We start from the raw sequence: 16,450 nt of genomic DNA, 5'->3' as shown, positions 1-16,450 counted from the left end.
TTTAGTTGCAGCACACGATACAAGGTCAAAGCACAAAAATCAACTGTGTTTCTACATACCAGCAATGAGCTACTGGAAACCAAAATTCGAAAAACAATAGCTATTTACAATAGCTCCAAGAAAATAAATGCTTAGCTATAAATCCAACAAAACCTGTACAGGATCTGTATGCTGAGACGTATGTGAAGAACTTATCTATAGATTTAAAGCAATCCCCCAAACTTACGTTTAATACAATCCCAATCTATACGTTTAACACAATCCCAATCAAAATCCCAGCAAGGTTTTTGTATAAATAAGCTGGTTCTGAAATTTATATGGAGAGGCAAAATTGATAGAAAAGTCAGAATAATTTTGAAAAGGAAGACTAAAGTTGGAGGAATCACACTAACAGATTTTTCAGATGGATACAAACTACAGTAACCTTGATGATGTGGTATTGGTAAAAGGAGAGACTCACAGATCAATGGAAGAGAACACAAAGTCCAGACATAGGGGCGCCGGAATGGCTCAGTCTGTTAAGCTTCTGACTCTTGATTTTAGCTCAGGTCATGATCTCATGGTCGTGAGATAGAGCCCCTGCTTAAGAGTCTCTCTCCCACTCCCTCTTCCCTCCCCCACTCACTCACTCTCTCTCAAAGACAACAACAACAAAAAAACAAAGTCCAGATGTAGACCCATACAAATATGGCTGACTGATGGACAAAGTTGCCAAGGAAATCCACTGCAAAACAGTTTTTTCAACAAATGGTCCTGGAACAATTGGCTATATATCCATATGCCCGCCCAAACCAAACAGACGAAAAACAGAAATCTCACACTTTAAAAAAATTAAATCAAGTAGATCATAAATGTAAAAGTAGTATTTATAAGACTCTAAAACATTTCGCAGAAAATATAAGAGAAAAGCTTTGAGAACCAGGGCTAGACAAAGGTTTCTTAGATGTGACACCAAAGAGTACAATCCATAAAAAAAAAAAGAATGATAAATTGGGACTCCACCAAAACTAAATTTTTTGCTCTATGAAAAACACCATTAAGTGAATGAAAAGGAAAGCTGCGGACCAAGAAAAAACATACTGCCAAGCACATATTGACAGCAGATTTGTACCCGTAATACATAAAGATGATAAACTCAACGGTAAGAAAACAACACAACTGACAAATGAACAAAAGTCTTGAACAGACACTTCAACCGAGATATGCAGATGGCAAATAAGCACGTGGAAAAATGTTCACCATCATCAGCCATTAGCAGAATGTGAATTAAAACAATGATGAGGGGCGCCTGGGGTGGCTCAGTCCATTGAGCGAGCGACTCTTGATGTTTGGCTCAGGTGGGCTCAAGCCTCCTGCCCCCCCTCCCCTGTCAGGCTCAGCATGGAGTGTGAGACATGCTTGGGATTCTCTCTCTCCCTCTCCCTCTGCCCATCTCTCACTGTCTCTCTCTCAAAAACCAAAAACCAAAAACCAAAACCCTTTAAAACCATGATGAGATTTCACTACATATCAGAAGGGCTAAAATAAGAAAATACTGCCAATACCAAGTGCTGGTGAAGGTGCGCGGCAACTATAACTACCTTTTGGCTGAACAACTTTCTCTCAAACACAAAAATGCTCAGAAAAAGTAATATCTTGACAATGTGGTTTTAGGTGGAGACACACTCACCAATGAACGCACCACAACAGCTTCCAGGGCATACAGAACAAATTGGGATCGTGCACCATATTTGAATGAACTGTCAAAGGTTTCGTTTTTATTTTGAGATTGTGCGGGAGGGGCAGAGAGAGAGGGAATGACAGAGAATCCTAATCAGCGAAAAGCCCCATGTGGGGCTCGAACTCCCAAACCGTGAGATCACGACCTGAGCGAATGTCAGACTTAACCGGCAGAGGCACCCAGAACTCCAGATGGTTTTTTTTTGTTTTTTTTTTTTTTTTTTATGGGTAGACTCCTCTGAACTTCAGTCTATTGTCTGTGTTCACCAGTTCCTCATTTTCAGACACTGTTGAACTTAGCCTTTATTTTGTCCTAAAGCTGGGGTCAGCAGACTTTCTGTAGGGGGTCCTAGTAAAGCTTTTCAGCTATGTGCGCCGTCAGGCTTTGCTTGCAACTACTTACTCTGCCCTCGGAAGAGCACCCAGAGACGAGGCATTTGCTGCAATTGGGAAGGTTCCAATAAAACTTTATAAAAACACACTGAGGTTTGATTTGGCCCCTGAGGCCACGGTTCACCAACTTTCGTTCTGGGGGCTGGAGCGGATGATAAGCAACTAGCCACCGCACACTGAGAGCACAGCAGGCAGCCATGGGACGGGCCCTGGGCCAGCTTCCACGGACACTAAGCATTTAATTAGCAGCTACATGGTTTTGTCGGAGAAACATTCCAACTGCTTGCAAGCGCTGGTCCCAAGGTGGTTTCAGGAGACATCTTTGTAATCAGAGCTCCTGCTTCAGCAGCGTGCACGCGTTCTCAGGTCCTTTGACCGTCCATGCGGCAAGCGTGGAGCCTGCAGGGCCGAGGGACTGTCTTAGGTGGCAGAGCTGTGTCAAGAGCCCAGTCCTCCTGACCTCGACCCCACATCTTTCCCACTGGGCAAGCTCCCTTTTACAAACAGGGAGCTCCCCCGAAAGTCAGAAGTATCTTCGCTTGCCCCATCACGCGAGTAACTCAAGTGTTTCTCAGCGTGGCCCAAAGACGGCATCACAATCACCCGTTGCGTCAGCCGGAAGCATACTCCAGGAAGAGGAACAGCACCTTGGTCCCCGGCCCAGCGGTGGCCTGAGACACACGGCTGCGGGGCCGGGAGCCAGGGGCATTCTGCCAAGGCCCCCATCTCTACAATACCCACAGCAGGCTTAAAGGAACAGACTTTATTAATCTAGCTCTCAAACACTAGAGGCTAAAATTCAGCTGAATTCTAACAGTCTATTTACAGAGCGCTGTCTGCAGGCCAGGTGGGGCTGGGCAGGTTCTCCCCCAAACACCCGCCGAGTGCAGCTTCCAAACAGGCCTGCGCGACTTGCAACCCCCGGCGCACAGAGGACATTTATATACACACAGCCAAACCCCTGGAGACGGAACACCAGGCAGGATGCCACCAGACCAACAGAGAGGCGGACACACAGACACACGCAGGCGTGGAGACTGCTGGGAACACCTGGGGGCCTCAGTACTTCTTCAGGCCATAGGCCAGGCTGCTGGGGACCCTGGGGCCCAGCAGGGGCGGCGAGTTCCAGACGGCAGAGCTGGTGCGCTTGTGGTAGCGAGGCTTACTCTTCTTGAAGATGTCCTCCAAGTCCAGCGGGAGGATGGTTCCAAAGAGCTCAAGCAGGTTTGGGGGGTGGTGGTACTGGTGGATGATGGCCTGGCTTAGCTGAGTGCCTGCGGGGGACACGGAGGGTCAAGTCACTGCCTTGGAGCTCCTCAGGAGCCTCCCCATCCCCTGACCCCTTGTCCCCTTCCCCACCGCAGCCACATCAGCTCCTCTCTGAGCCCTCTTCCTCTCCCCTTTTCCCTGAAAAGCCTTTTTTTTTTTTTTAATGTTTATTTTTAAGAGAGAGAGAGAGAGAGAGAGAGAGCATGCATGCAGGGAAAGGGCAGAGAGAGACAGGATAGAGGATCCAAAGCAGGCTCGGCGTGGACAGCAGCAAGCCTGATACGGGGCTGAAACTCACGAACCGTGAGACTATGACCTGAGCCCAAGTCGGACGCTTAACCAACTGAGCCGCCCAGGCGCCCTCGTGAAAATGCTCTTATTGCCTGTTCCTACTGCCATGTTCCAGCAGCTTAGGCTGAACACAGGTCCTCAAGTGCTCACCTGGGCCAGGCAACCACAACCCCACAACCACGAGGGAGGCAGCTCCTGTATTCTCCCCATTTCAGAAGGCGGGGCAGGGCGGGGGGGGCGGGGGGGGACTTGCCCAGAGGCACGTAGCTCGTGACTGGGGGAGCTGGGGTCTGGAGACCATCCAGCTCCGAAACTTCATACGCTGCCATCCTTGACTGCTGGGGTTGGCTACTTCTCTCACCGGCCCTCGGGTCCCATGGCACAGGGTGCAGGCTGAGGGGATCCCTGGGCTGAGGCACACAGCCCTGGCGACAAGGCCTCAGGAGGACCCTGGGGGGTCAGGAGGCGGAACAGGTGCCCACCACTGCTCTGCACCAGGCCTTAGGAACGAGCACCAACTCTCTTCATCCTAAACTCTCTTCATCCTAAATAACCCTTCTCAGCTGGGTCCTAGGAACACCCCCATTTCACAGATGAGAACTCAGGGAGTTTACGGAAGCTGGTGACGGTCAATCACCACTAGGTGGCTCCGGCCATGCTGACCCCTGCCTGCTGCTACCTCCCAAACGCCCAGATGTCAAAAGTTAAGGGGACTAAGATTCTGCCTAGCGTGGAGTTCAACTGAGGTGACACCAAAGTAAGCTGTCTTCTGCAGAGTGCTGCCCCCCAATGGGACTCTGGGCCCTTCTCTCTGGGGAGTGAGTAGGCACCAAGCCCTGACCCCCAGCTCTGTAAACTCTATGAAGTGCCCACCATATACGTACTGGCCCCGCTCCCTTGCACCCAGGTCTGTGGTGGCCTGCTCACACACACTCACGCTCCCGTTTAAATGCTGGGGCTTGTAAACTGGGGTCAAATCCTGCTCAAGTGGCCCTGCCTCAGGGCTTTCCTGACCTCCCCAGCTACTGGAACCCCCAGCTCCAGCTCTCGGTGCACTGCCTAAAACCGGTGACCACTCTTGGTGGTATTCCTACTCCAAGCTGCTTACTTGGGTCCAACTCTCATCTGGCCCACTGGGCGAGGCTCCAGGGGGCGGCGTAGAGTCTGAGCTGGAACACCCAGCCCCATGCTTGTCGGCAGCCAGCCACAATTTAACACTTTTGTTGAGAACACAAGCACCCAATACCGTAGTTCTGGTCCTCAGTTCAACCTACTGGCCACAGAGGGCCCACCCTTCCCTGGGTGCATCCCAAAGCCCAATACGGGCCCAATACAAGCTGCCAGCCCATGACGACAACAGCCTCCTGATACCCACAGCTGCCGCCCCACCACCTCCAGGGTCCCAGATGTCGCAAGTGAGGAGCCAGGTCTCCCGGGGAATTCCAGGCCCTGCTGACCTCTGGCCCAGGTGGGGATGGGCTTCCGGGGATGGGCCTCGTCATCGGTGGAATCATCGCTATTCAGATCCATCCCGTAGTTATCCGGGTTGATCTTGGGGGGCGGCCTGTGCCCCTGGGGAGTCATCTGATAGGAGGTACAAGCTGGAGACTGGAGAAGATAAACATGGCTGTCAGCCCCCGTCCCCACACTCCCGAGCTGTCAGCACGGAGCCTGACGTGGGGCTCGAACTCACAAACCGTGAGATCATAACCCATGCCAACGTCGCTTAAGTGACTGAGCCACTGAGGTGCCCCTCTTTTCTCTTAAATGTTTATTTACTTTTAAGAGACACAGACAGAGAGAAAGAGAGCACAAGCTGGGGAGGGGCAGAGAGAGAAGAAGACGCACAATCCCAAGGAGGCTCCAGGCTCTGAGCTGTCAGCACAGAGCCCAACTCAGAGCATGAACTCACAAACCGTGAGACTGTGGCCCAATCCGAAGTTGGACGCTTAAGTGACTAGCCACCCAGGTGCCCCTGCATCTTCCTTTTTCAAGTTAAAGTATGCTGCAAACATTCCTCCAGGTCAGCGTTTCTCCTTCAAACAGCTCCAGGGTACTCCCCTGGGCACCCCATGGTTCGTACTTTAACCATCCGTTAGAGATGAACGTTCGGCTCCCTTCCAAGGTCTCAACGTCATAAACTACGTTGCCCTGAAAACTCTCCCGCATACGTTTTGTTAACAAGCGTTAAGCTGCCAGTAGTCTAAATGTTCACCAGTAAGGGCTTGTTAAAGAAATTCTGGTGTAAGTAATTGCCATCAACTGCACAGCCATCAAATATGAGATTTACAAGTGCCGGAACAGAGAGGTCTACAACTCACTAAATGAAAGGGAAAATAGGGAGAAAAAAAATCAAAATGCCAAATGGCATATGTTATAGACTAAATGTTGTGTGGGTACCCCCCACCCCCCCCCAAATTCTTCTGTTAAATCCGACCCCGCAATGTGATGGTATTGGGAGGTGGAGCCTTGGGGAGGTGATTAGGTCACAAGGCTGGAGGCCCCATGAGTGAGATTAGTGCCCTTAGAACAGAGACCCCAGAGAGCCCCCTCTCCCCCTCTACCACAGGGGACACAGGGAGAAGACTGTCACCAAACACCGAATCTGCTGCTGCCTTGACCTTGGACTTCTGGCCTCCAGAACTGCTGTTTAAGCCAGCCAGTCTGTAGCAATGTGTGACAGCAGCCTGAACAGACTAAGACAGTACGTGTAGACAGTGCCCATTTAAAACTGGGCATGTGCGTGTACGTGCGTGTGTGTAGGTTTATATGGGTAAACATACAGAAAGATCTACACCAGATTAGAGTTTTCCTCTAAGGGTACCTTTCCTTTTCTTTACACTCGTTAAAAAAGTTTAGTTTCTTCTTCTTCTTTTTTTTTTTTTTTTTGCAACAAATTCTACTTTTACAGCAAGGAAATACACCTATCGAAAAGGGTAAAACCACTTGGGCCAACCGTATCCTTCCTTTCGCATGGTCCTCATCTGTATCTGTGGCTCCAACCAGCGGGGAGTGAAGGAGTGAATAACCAGAGCTGGAGGGGCCCTCTCCACTTGGCTGCCCGACCTCACCTGCACGTCCACGGTCACATTCAGGCCTTTGCTGGCCGCCGCGGCCTCCCTGGCTTTCCTCTGCTGCTCCTCCAGCAGCCGCTCCTCGGCCAGGCGTTGTTGCTCTTCCTGGGGCCCCAGGAGTGGCCGGATATTAGAGATGGTGCATGTGTGAGCCCCCCCCCCCCCCCACCAACCCCACACGGCAGGGCAGGCAAGGCTGCTCCCGGATCGGGAGCCACCAGGCTGGCCCGGAGCTCGGCGTAGACCCCGCAGGAGCTCCAGGCCCGCTCCCCTTTACCTTTTTCTTCTTCTCCTCCAGCTCCCTCTCCAGCCGCAGGGCCTTCTCCTTCTCCTGCAGCTCCCTGAGGACCAAGCAAGAGCCGGTCAGCCCAGGGAGCCGCCTCCTGGCCCAGAGCCCAAAAAGAAAAGGGCGTGTCCTTTTGCAAACCCCAAGTGGAGGAGGGAGCTGCCTCCTGGCGACGGCTACGTGTGCCCCTTCCACGTGCTCACAGGAAGGCGGGTGTGTGACGACAGGGTGCCGCCTCGGCCAGCTGGGCAGCGGGCCCCTCACCTCTCGGCCTGGAGCCGCTCCTGCTCCCTCCTGCGTTCGTGCTCCTGCTGCTCCGCCAGCTGCCGCTCGTGCTCCCGCTGCTCCGCCAGCCTCTTGGCCTCGGCCGCCCTGCGCAGCCGCTCCTGCTCTTCCTCCCTCTTCTTCTGCAGCAGCTCCTGGTGCCGCCGCTCTTCCTCATCCTGTGAACAGAGCGCCAGGTCAGGGCCCTTGAGGCCAGCCCTGGGCTGGTGAAGCCAGGGGGGAGGTCTGGGAAGGAGGGAAGAGAGGCCACAGGGTCTGCTCCCTCCCAGAAGCGATGCCCCGCCCCCTCCCCGAGCCAGGCTCCCCAAGAATCGCCATGAAAAGGCATCTTGTGAAAATCACCTTTTTTTTTTAAGCTCATTTCTTTATTTTGAGAGAGACGGAGTCAGCACGGGCAGGGGAGGGGGGTGGACAGACACGGGGACAGAAAGAATCCCAAGCAGGCTCTGCACTGTCAGCGTAGAGCCCGACGCGGGGCTCAAACCCATGAAACCGTGAGATCATGACCTGAGCCGGAATCAAGAGTTGGACGCCCAACCCACTGAACCACCTGGGTGCCCCATGAAAGAAAACTGCTTTATGTGCAGCTGCAAAGCCAGTAGTCAAGGGTAGAGACTGGAGCCAGACTTCACCAGCCGGTGTGACACCGGGCAAGTGGCTTCAGCTCTCTGGCCTCAGTTTCCTCATTGATAAAACAGGAACAACAGTAACGACTACACCTCATGAAGTTACCGAGTTCGTACACAGAACATAGAACGGTGTCTGACACACAGAAAACACTAAGTAAATTTTGGTTATTGGTATTATAATCCCCTAATGACACATCTGTGTTCCCTATTGTCCTGAGATAGACAACTCCCAGGGAGAGGTAGGTCCCTACTCTTACAGGCAAAACATTCAACCCTCACACCGCTGTCAGGTAGACGCTAAGGTTCCCCGAGGGAATCAAAGCCCAGAAAGGTCAAGGAACCCGCCCAGGGTCACCCGGCCGGGAAGTGGCAGAGCTGAGACTGAAGGTCTGGCTCTGGAGTCCATCCACTTGACCCTTGAACTGGTCGGTCGCCATTCACGTCCCCAGGGTATTTGTGGAAACTCCTCAGGACTTAAAGCAACAAGAGCTGCCACAACCAACCCAACAAAGTGGGGCGTGTCTGGCGACCCTCGGGGGCCTTCTGCGTCCTTGATATGCGAGCCCCTCTGCCCATGAACCTGTTGTAGCCGCCTGAGCCTCCGCGCCTCCTCCTCCTGCTTGCGGCGCGCCTCCGCCTCCTCCATCTTCTTGGCTGCTGCCTTCTTCTTGGCTTTCTCTTCCGCCAGCCGCTCCTCCTTAACCTGAAGGGCCCATCCACATGTGCCCCTTAGAGCACCCTCCTCACTCAGCCCTGCAGCGCGGGGCCCAGAACTGCACCCCCTGCCCCTGCGAACCGGGCCTGTTCCCCACAGCCCGGGGAGGAGGGGGGAGAGGGGAAGGGGGGGGGGGGACACCCAGAAACCACAGCCACCGAGTGGGACCTGCTTGGGGCCCGCCAGGGTGCAGCCCACCCCGAAACCTGGCCGCCCACCAGCCTGAGGCGCGCACCTTCTCGGTCTTCTCGTCGATCTGAGCAAACTTCTGCTCGATCTGCTTCTTCTTCTCCTCCTTCATCTGCTCCACCCGCTCCCGGGCCTGCAGCACCTTGCGGAGGCGCTCCTCCCGCTTCCTGCGGACACAGGGCGGTCGTACCCGGGGGGCGGGGCCAGGGCCCGGGGGGCGGGGCCGGGAGCTGGACCACTTACAGCTTCACCTCCTCCAGCCGCCGCCGCTTGTCCTCCTCCACCTTCTGCCTGCGGAGCTGCTCCGCCTCCTCCTTCCTCCGCAGGTTCTCCAGGCGCTGCCGCTCCTTCTCCTGAGGCGGGTGGGGCGGGGGGTGAGCGAGGCCCACGGGCCCCAGCCAGCCTGTTACAGAGGCAGAGTCACCCCCAAAACATGCCTTCCTTCCCAACCAGACTGTGGCCTGGGGCTTCGGTCATTCTGGTGGGCAGCCTCCCAAGCACCCTTGACTGAGCCCTGCCAAGTCGCAGCGGCACAAAAATCAGGGTTCGAAATCGGACAGATGGCTCTGATTAAAACTATATTAAAGTGTACTTGAGAAGAGAAGGAAGATTGACATCATAGAGGGACAGACAGTTGTAAAAGTTGTGGTTAACATCTATAAAGGGGTGCTGGGTACATAAGCGTTAATTTATTATTTCTATGCGTTGTAACTTTTATACTTTGTGTACACACGCTTTTTATGCTTCTCAATATATGGAAAAAAAATATGGCCAAATGCTAACATAGATTACTATAGGCTGGTGAGATATGTTAAGGATGGTATATTTTCTCAGGGTGCCTGGGTGGCTCAGCCGGGTAAGCCTCCCACTTTGGCTCAGGTCCTGACCTCGCAGTCTATGAGTTCGAGCCCCGTATCAGGCTCTGTGCTGACAGCGCAGAGCCTGGAGCTTGCTTTGGATTCTGTGTTTCCCTCTCTGTCTGTCCCTCCCCCGCTCATGGTCTATCTCTCTCAAAAATAAACAAACATTAAAAACAAAAGGATGGTATATTTTCCTTCATTTTCCAAACTTCCTGTGATACAGGCACCTAACGATTCTAACAACAGCTTCTTAAAAGTACTAGTTGGTTGTTTAGCAGATCAGTGCTGGAACCCTACCCCTCTGCATGCCCAGAAAGCCCCACGGGCACGGCAGCCAGAGGGCATAGGCGGGGGCTCCAAGCTTTTCTTGGCTAAGGACAAGACTGGTACTTTCGCCCTGATGGCCAGGGCACGAGGTGGGGGCTGGGACCTGGGCCAGAGCCCCCTCCCCCCCCCCCATCACCCTCACCTGGCTCCCATCAGACTCTCATCTCTGTGCTCTGCCACCCAGAGCACCCATCTCTGTGCTCTGCTCTGTCCCTCTCCCTGCATTAGTGACTGTCCATTTCTCCTTGGCCTCTGACCTTGACTGCAGATTTCCCACCTAGAAGTCTGGCCCCAAGGGAATACAACCCTAAAGATGGAGAGAAGGGCTCCTCTGGTTGTGAGGAAGACACATCTGCTTCTGCCACTGAAGGTGGCCATAAAACTGGACTACATAGAACAGCTGGGTGAGGCCGATGTGAGCAGGCGGAGGGGAAGACCAGGCTGTGAAGCATCACTGGGCCAGCAGACATTTACCATTGTTTTCCCCTCTAGCCTAAACTCAATGAAGTCTGAAACCCCAAAGGGATCTGTGGGGTACAGACAGACAGAACTCTGGGAAAGGCCCTTTAAATCTCACTTAAGGAGTGGGAAGGGGGAGTCTAATGCTCAGAGTATGCAAAAACCCCAATTTTTGTTTGTTCTTTTCTTCTTCCTCTCGTGCCCCAGGCCACAAACAACCCTGTGGCAATGGGACAGCAACAGTTACAAGAACTTGCAGAGGCAAAACTCTGGGGGAGGGGGAGCTTCCTCTCCACACTACGGAGCTGTGATCCCCAAAGGTGATGAATGCTGTTGCTTTTTTCTGTCTCCCTACCAGGTGACCCCAGATGCGGTCGTGGAAACACACAGTAGAGCAGGGTGACAGAAGCCCCAGCTTCCTGGCTGGAAGACGGAGAGCGGGAGCCCCCGGAGAAGCGAAATGTACTAGATGCGTGGAGAAAATGACACCCTGTGGTTGTTTGTGAACTCCTAGGCTCAGCCCCAAGCTGCAGATGCATGGATCTGACCATCTAACTATTATACCAAAAACTCTGAGAATTAAACTCACAGACCACCTGCCAGATCCCATCCTGACCACTGACCAGCACACCCAGGCCAGATCCAAGAGTACCACAAAGGCTTTGAAATCGGGACACTGGAATCATGTCCCACAGAAGGAGGGGTGGGACCTGCAGCCTGAACCAAACCAGGTGGGTCGCTGTTAGAGCAAGATACCAACATTCTCTCTACGACAACATGCGGCCTCATAACGCAATATGCAAAATGGCCAGGATATAATCCAAAACCACTCAGCACACAAAGAACTAGGAAAATCTCAACTCCCACGTGAAGACGATCAGCAGCCACCAACATCAAGGTGACAGATTGTTAGACGTATCTGACAAAGACATCAAAGCCACTATTATAGAAATACTTCAACAGTAATACGTTCTTCAGACAATTGGCGAAACAGAAAATCTCACTGCAAGCCACTTCAGCGGTCGCTATCACTACCTGGGAGGCCGTTTTGTGCCTCCTGCTCTGGAAAAGAAGTACCAGCTGAACTTGCCACCCTACCCTGACACTGAGTGCGTCTACCGTCGGCAGTGAGGGAAGACGGGCGGGCGTCCTTCCCAATAAAGACTTAGCGCCCCCTCCCAGCGCCGTGGGGTCCTGGGAGCTGTTCTGGCAATAAAGGTTACTGGGTGGCAGGAGCTGGAGAGAAAAACAAAAAAACAGAAAATCTCAGCAAGGAGATCTAGAAAAAAGCAAAATGGAAATTTCAGAACTCAAAAGACAATAACGGAAATAAGAAATTCAGTGCATGGGTCCAAGGGCAGAATGGAAAAGACAGACAGATGTCAGTAAACGTACAGATCGATCAATAAAATGTATCTGATCCCAAGAGAGAGAAAAAGCTATGGAAGAGAAATGAACAGAGCCCAAAGGACTGTGACGACACAGAACGATCCACCACCGGCGTGGGTGTCATCGTCACCCATGACAGAGGGGAAAGAATGCAACAATGAAACAGAATTTCTTAGAAATAGTGGCTGAAAACGCTCCAAGTTTGGCAGAAGGTATAACTTGACCGGTCACCCAACCAGCAGGGGGCCGACTTCCACCCACTGCTCTGCGGTGGGGAAAGCACTTTGCCTTCTCTTTCTGCCCCAAGTGCCCACCAGACGCCTGCTTCCAACTGGGCTCAGCAAAACGTGTTTTACCCCCGACGTTTGGGTGCTAAAATTTCCCAGCACAGGTCAGAGAAATGATCCTGCGCATTGGAAATTTTGTAGAAGCAAGATTTGTTCATGTCATAGAATCCAAGTTCACCCTCTGCCCCAACCCTCCAAGGTGCTGGGTTGACGCTGCTCCCCAGAGGCCACCCTCAAGGCCAAGGCGGTGGATGAGAAAACCAAAAGCTTATTTGGTCCCTTCGGCCTCCAGGGGCCTCGATCGAGCAGTCTCTCTACCAATCACTAAAAACCACCTCCTACTGAGTCCTGTGCTAGGTGCTTGATGGACATGACCCTGATTCACTCGTTTCTACGAACGGACCTCTGGTCTCATTTTGTAGCCAAGGAAACTCAGCCAAAAGTTAGGAAACTAGTCCAAGGTCTCAAGGTCCCTGCGATCTACTTAGGCCCCTGTCTCCTAACTAAGAACTGTCCCACTGCCACCAGATGCCCTGTGCAGGGATCTGGGTTCCCCGAAGCAGGAAAAGGCAGCTCCCTGGACCTCTTGGTCATCCCCATAAAGCCGGCCAGGCTCCCATCAGGCTGTGTGCGACATGGGAGTTCTCTGTAGGAAGAGCAAGTCGGAGTCCAGTTCACTGCTGTGGGCCCAGGTGCCTAGCAGGGGCCTAGCACACAAGTAGGTGTGTAAGGCCACACAGCCTGCTTGCTCGCATATCGGAAGGCATGCCAGTGCCTCGTTCACACAGAGGGGACCAGCCTCCTTGCAGCACAGGCAAGTTCAAGGCCTACCTGTCTAGCGGCTGAGAAGCCCCTTGACCCGCCAAGCCCCAGGCCCTCGGCTAGAGGCAGAAGCCCTCCTAATAGGAGGCCCTTCAAAGCGCCAGTGGGAACAGAGGAACGCAGGGGCTGCAGCCTTGTAACCTGGGAGACCCCAGGGAGCCAAGACTGCAGGCTGAGCAGATCCCAGCCGTGTGGGGCTCCCTCCTCAGGGCCCGTGGCCTGGCTCAGCTCTGAGGTATCTGAGAAGAGAACAGCTTCTGTGGCCTTCTCTCCAGAGGCTGCTGGTGGTAGTTCTACCGCTACCCCACAGGACCCAGCCTACAACCATGGTCTCCCCGCCCCCCCCCCGCTGCTCTGCGCCTCAAGGCAGTAGCTCAGGTCTGTGACCCAATAAACCTCAGTGGCTCTGGGGACCAGAGACCACCTGTCTGTTCTCTTCGCAGCCCCAGACCCTGAGGGGAAACCCGGGGCCGGGGAGGGAGGTGCTGTGGGGAAATCCAAGCTGTGGCCCCGGTAAACAGCAGCAGGCCGCACCCCCTCTGCCTCCTCTTGCTTCAGGGAGGCTCTGAGATCGAGACTCAGCCTCCTGGGGGCAGAGACAAGGGCAGAGAGGACCGGCCCCGCGGAGGGAGGGCAGCCAGAATGGCTGCGCGCCTCCAGGCAGCCACCCCCTTTACCGCTCCCGTTCCACCTTTGGTGTTAGTGCAGGTGGGTTTGCAGGAACAGGGCTACGGCAGGTAAGTGCTAGGGGGAGCTAGGTCACAAGGACAGGAGAAGGCTTTACTTACAACGAAGCTGCACTGTGGAGGAGAGGAGACAAGGAAAAAGCCAGGAGTTAATGCCAGGCTTGGGGACGTCCGGAAAGCAGGCCACCCTCTTGGCTACGCCAGAGTCTGCGTGGGGCCTGTGCCCTCTGATCGGCAGCCCCCACCCCCTCCCGTCTCACCAGCCCTCATCCTCAGCGAGCACAGCGTCCACGGGTGTCCCTCGCCTTAACTACTCAAGCCTCCAGAGGGGGTGTGGGGAGTGTGGGGGGTGTGGGGATGGATGGTCACGGCCATGGCCAGCCACACCATTTCTACTGCCAGCTCAGGGCTCAAGACCCAGGAGTCACGCTGAGCCGGCCGAGCCTCTGAGCTGCACTGCAGAGCCCAAGAAGCCAGAACAGTCCTCAGACGTTGAGGCGGCCCAAGGCCGTAGAGGCTGGAGCTGGCCCTTGACCGGTGCCAGGTCCCAGCTGCCTTGGCCCAGATCCACACCACTCCCAGTGGCCTAGGGGACAGACCGGAGCCCTCAGCCATGCTGCCCGGCTCTAGCAAAGCACGGCCAGGGGTCCGGGCTCCCTCACCTTAGGGTCCACGCGCAGGGGAGTGTTGCGCTTAATGAAGGATTTCATGACACTGCTGCGGGGGGCCGAGGTCGGAGTCATGAGCATCTGGTTCCTCTGCACGGTGTGCAGGAAGGTCCGGAGGGGCCGCACCACCTGTGGAGGAGGGAAGGGTGCAGGGTGAGGACTCCTGGGCATGGCGGGGGCCCCAAGGGGGGGGGGGGGCAGAGGCCCACTCACCTTGCTGGCCGGGCAGGGTGGGGAAGGGGTCTTGCTCCTGGGGGGCTGCAGCTCCTCGTCCTCCAGCTGCGGCTCCTCGTCCAGCTCACTCACGGCCTGCTTGTAGCTGCGCTTCCTCCTGCCGCAGCAGGGTGGAAGCAGCGTCACGGGGCCGACCCCCGTACCCTCCCCAGGGCCCTGGCCACACCCCATAAAAGGTCACCCCGTGAACAGAACTGGGCCCGGCTCCTAGGGCACCAGACTGAGAGGCGCTGCAGAGGTGGGGCCTTCCTGACCAAGTGACCAGTCCTAGGCCACACGGCCAGGAGGATGCAGAGGGTGGGGCCTGGGATCTGGTCACCCACTCCCAGGCCCGCTTTGTCTCATAGCGGCAAGCCGCCTCCAGCACTAGGCCCCGCCCCTGACCACATTCCCACCTCCCCACCCCACCACCGGAACAAGGACCTGAGGTTCCTCCCCCTCTGGGCCCTTCCGAAGAGTCGCCTATACGCCCTACCCAGATGCAAACCTGACGCTCTGGGGTGGCTCCTTGGGGCCATCTGCTTGGTCAGTCTTGGGCTCTGTGAAGAGAGCAATTTTGGTGAGGCCGCAGGAACAGCTCAGAGGGGTCGGGGGAAAGTGTCCTCCAGCGGCAGCCAGGGCGGGGGCAAGGCTCTCTTCCTGGCAGATCCCAGGGTGGCCAGCGGCAGAAGCCATCAGCCTTAGCACCAACCGGCCTTGAGAAATCTGTGGAAGTCCGGAGCCCAGCATACGATCCCCAGCCCGTGGACCCCTCACCCCCATGCCTGGCCTCTGGGATGAGAACAGGAGGACAATCCCACTGAGGTGGCCCCACCGTGTCCCGCCCCACCTCTAACACTGACAGCTAGGGGGTACCTTTCAGGAGCAGAAGCCCGGAAAACTGTAGACTCTAACAGACCTCTCAACAGGCTTCAAAATCCCACCCCTCCAAGCCTATCAGCTGAGGCTGCCACGAAAGGAGGAGGGGAGGGCTTCCTGTACAGGGTCCACACATGGGGCATGGGGTCAGTCTGTTTTGCTTCACTGCTCGGGGGAAGCACCAGTTCGCCCCTAGCCGTTTAACCTTGCAGGGACCTTGCAGCTCGCCCGTGGGCTACGGCGCTGGAGCGGCCCTTGTCGCTGACTCCACCCTAAAGCTGGGGAAGCTGTGGACCAAGACCTCACGGCCACAGTGCTCTTGCCACTGAGGAGACGTGAGCCCGATGCTGGGCCACCCCTGGCAGCCTGGGAGTGCCAGAGCCCGTAGCTCTCCTGCTCTCTTCACACCGGGGACCCACGAAGGTGAGAAGTGAGCCAGCGGCAGAGACATCACACGAGGCCAGGTGCTCACACCCCAGCACAGACCTCCTCCCCCTGCCCCCCCGGGGGGGGGTCCAAGTCTGCGACCTGGCGCATTCAGTCACTACCCCAGTTCAAGCCCCCCACCCTCACCTCACCCGACTTCACACACCAACCGGCCTCGGCCACTCACGTGGCACTCGGCGACAGCTCCAACCGAAAGGTGGGCAATGAAACCTGCAGACCCAAAGATCCACGCCCCCCCCCCCGGGTCTCGCTTACCTCTGGCTGGAGAGCCCAGGAAAGGGGCCTCCCTCTCCCCCAAAAGAAAGTCAGGTCAAGGCCACCAAGGCCAGCACGACCCTGGGTATCTGCACACGGCAGGAAGACTCACCTTGCCGCCCTTTGGAGGGCGTCTCCTGGCCACCAGCCACAGGCTGCGAGCCAGGTGTGCTAATGGCGATCTTGGTGGCACTGCGGGGCCACAGGGTACTCCTGTCTTGCTTGGGGCCCTGGGGGAAGCGGGGGAGGGAGGAACCGAGGCTTTGGGGTCTGCACCTGGGCCTCAGGGGCCCTTGAGCCCTCCCCTC

The 16,450-nt window shown here is 55.3% G+C and overlaps 1 protein-coding gene across 14 annotated transcripts in view; it reads right to left on the bottom strand.

Annotated features, from left to right (window-relative positions):
- Positions 1-848: 848 nt before the first annotated feature.
- LOC123601809 (inner centromere protein) overlaps positions 849-16,450 on the bottom strand; it is a 28,846-nt gene continuing 13,244 nt past the window's right edge. For 5 of the 14 annotated variants that reach the window (XM_045485537.1, XM_045485541.1, XM_045485539.1 and 2 more), the window contains exons 7-20: positions 16,255-16,372; positions 15,070-15,121; positions 14,562-14,679; positions 14,343-14,477; positions 13,783-13,794; positions 11,595-11,732; positions 9,094-9,203; positions 8,897-9,017; positions 8,527-8,649; positions 7,297-7,475; positions 7,024-7,087; positions 6,744-6,851; positions 5,130-5,280; positions 849-3,386 (exon numbers count right to left, since the gene is read on the bottom strand). In XM_045485537.1, coding sequence (XP_045341493.1) covers positions 3,172-3,386; positions 5,130-5,280; positions 6,744-6,851; positions 7,024-7,087; positions 7,297-7,475; positions 8,527-8,649; positions 8,897-9,017; positions 9,094-9,203; positions 11,595-11,732; positions 13,783-13,794; positions 14,343-14,477; positions 14,562-14,679; positions 15,070-15,121; positions 16,255-16,372 — 1,644 coding nt within the window. In that variant the 3' untranslated portion in view covers positions 849-3,171. The remainder of the gene's footprint in view (positions 3,387-5,129; positions 5,281-6,743; positions 6,852-7,023; positions 7,088-7,296; positions 7,476-8,526; positions 8,650-8,896; positions 9,018-9,093; positions 9,204-11,594; positions 11,733-13,782; positions 13,795-14,342; positions 14,478-14,561; positions 14,680-15,069; positions 15,122-16,254; positions 16,373-16,450) is intronic. The other 9 variants (XM_045485540.1, XM_045485545.1, XM_045485546.1 and 6 more) reach the window with 4 other exon arrangements.

The sequence above is a fragment of the Leopardus geoffroyi genome, chromosome D1, assembly GCF_018350155.1.
Source record: "Leopardus geoffroyi isolate Oge1 chromosome D1, O.geoffroyi_Oge1_pat1.0, whole genome shotgun sequence".
NCBI lineage: Eukaryota > Metazoa > Chordata > Mammalia > Carnivora > Felidae > Leopardus > Leopardus geoffroyi.
Note: the sequence above shows the minus strand (reverse complement) of the source record. Positions and strands in the feature narration are given on the sequence as shown.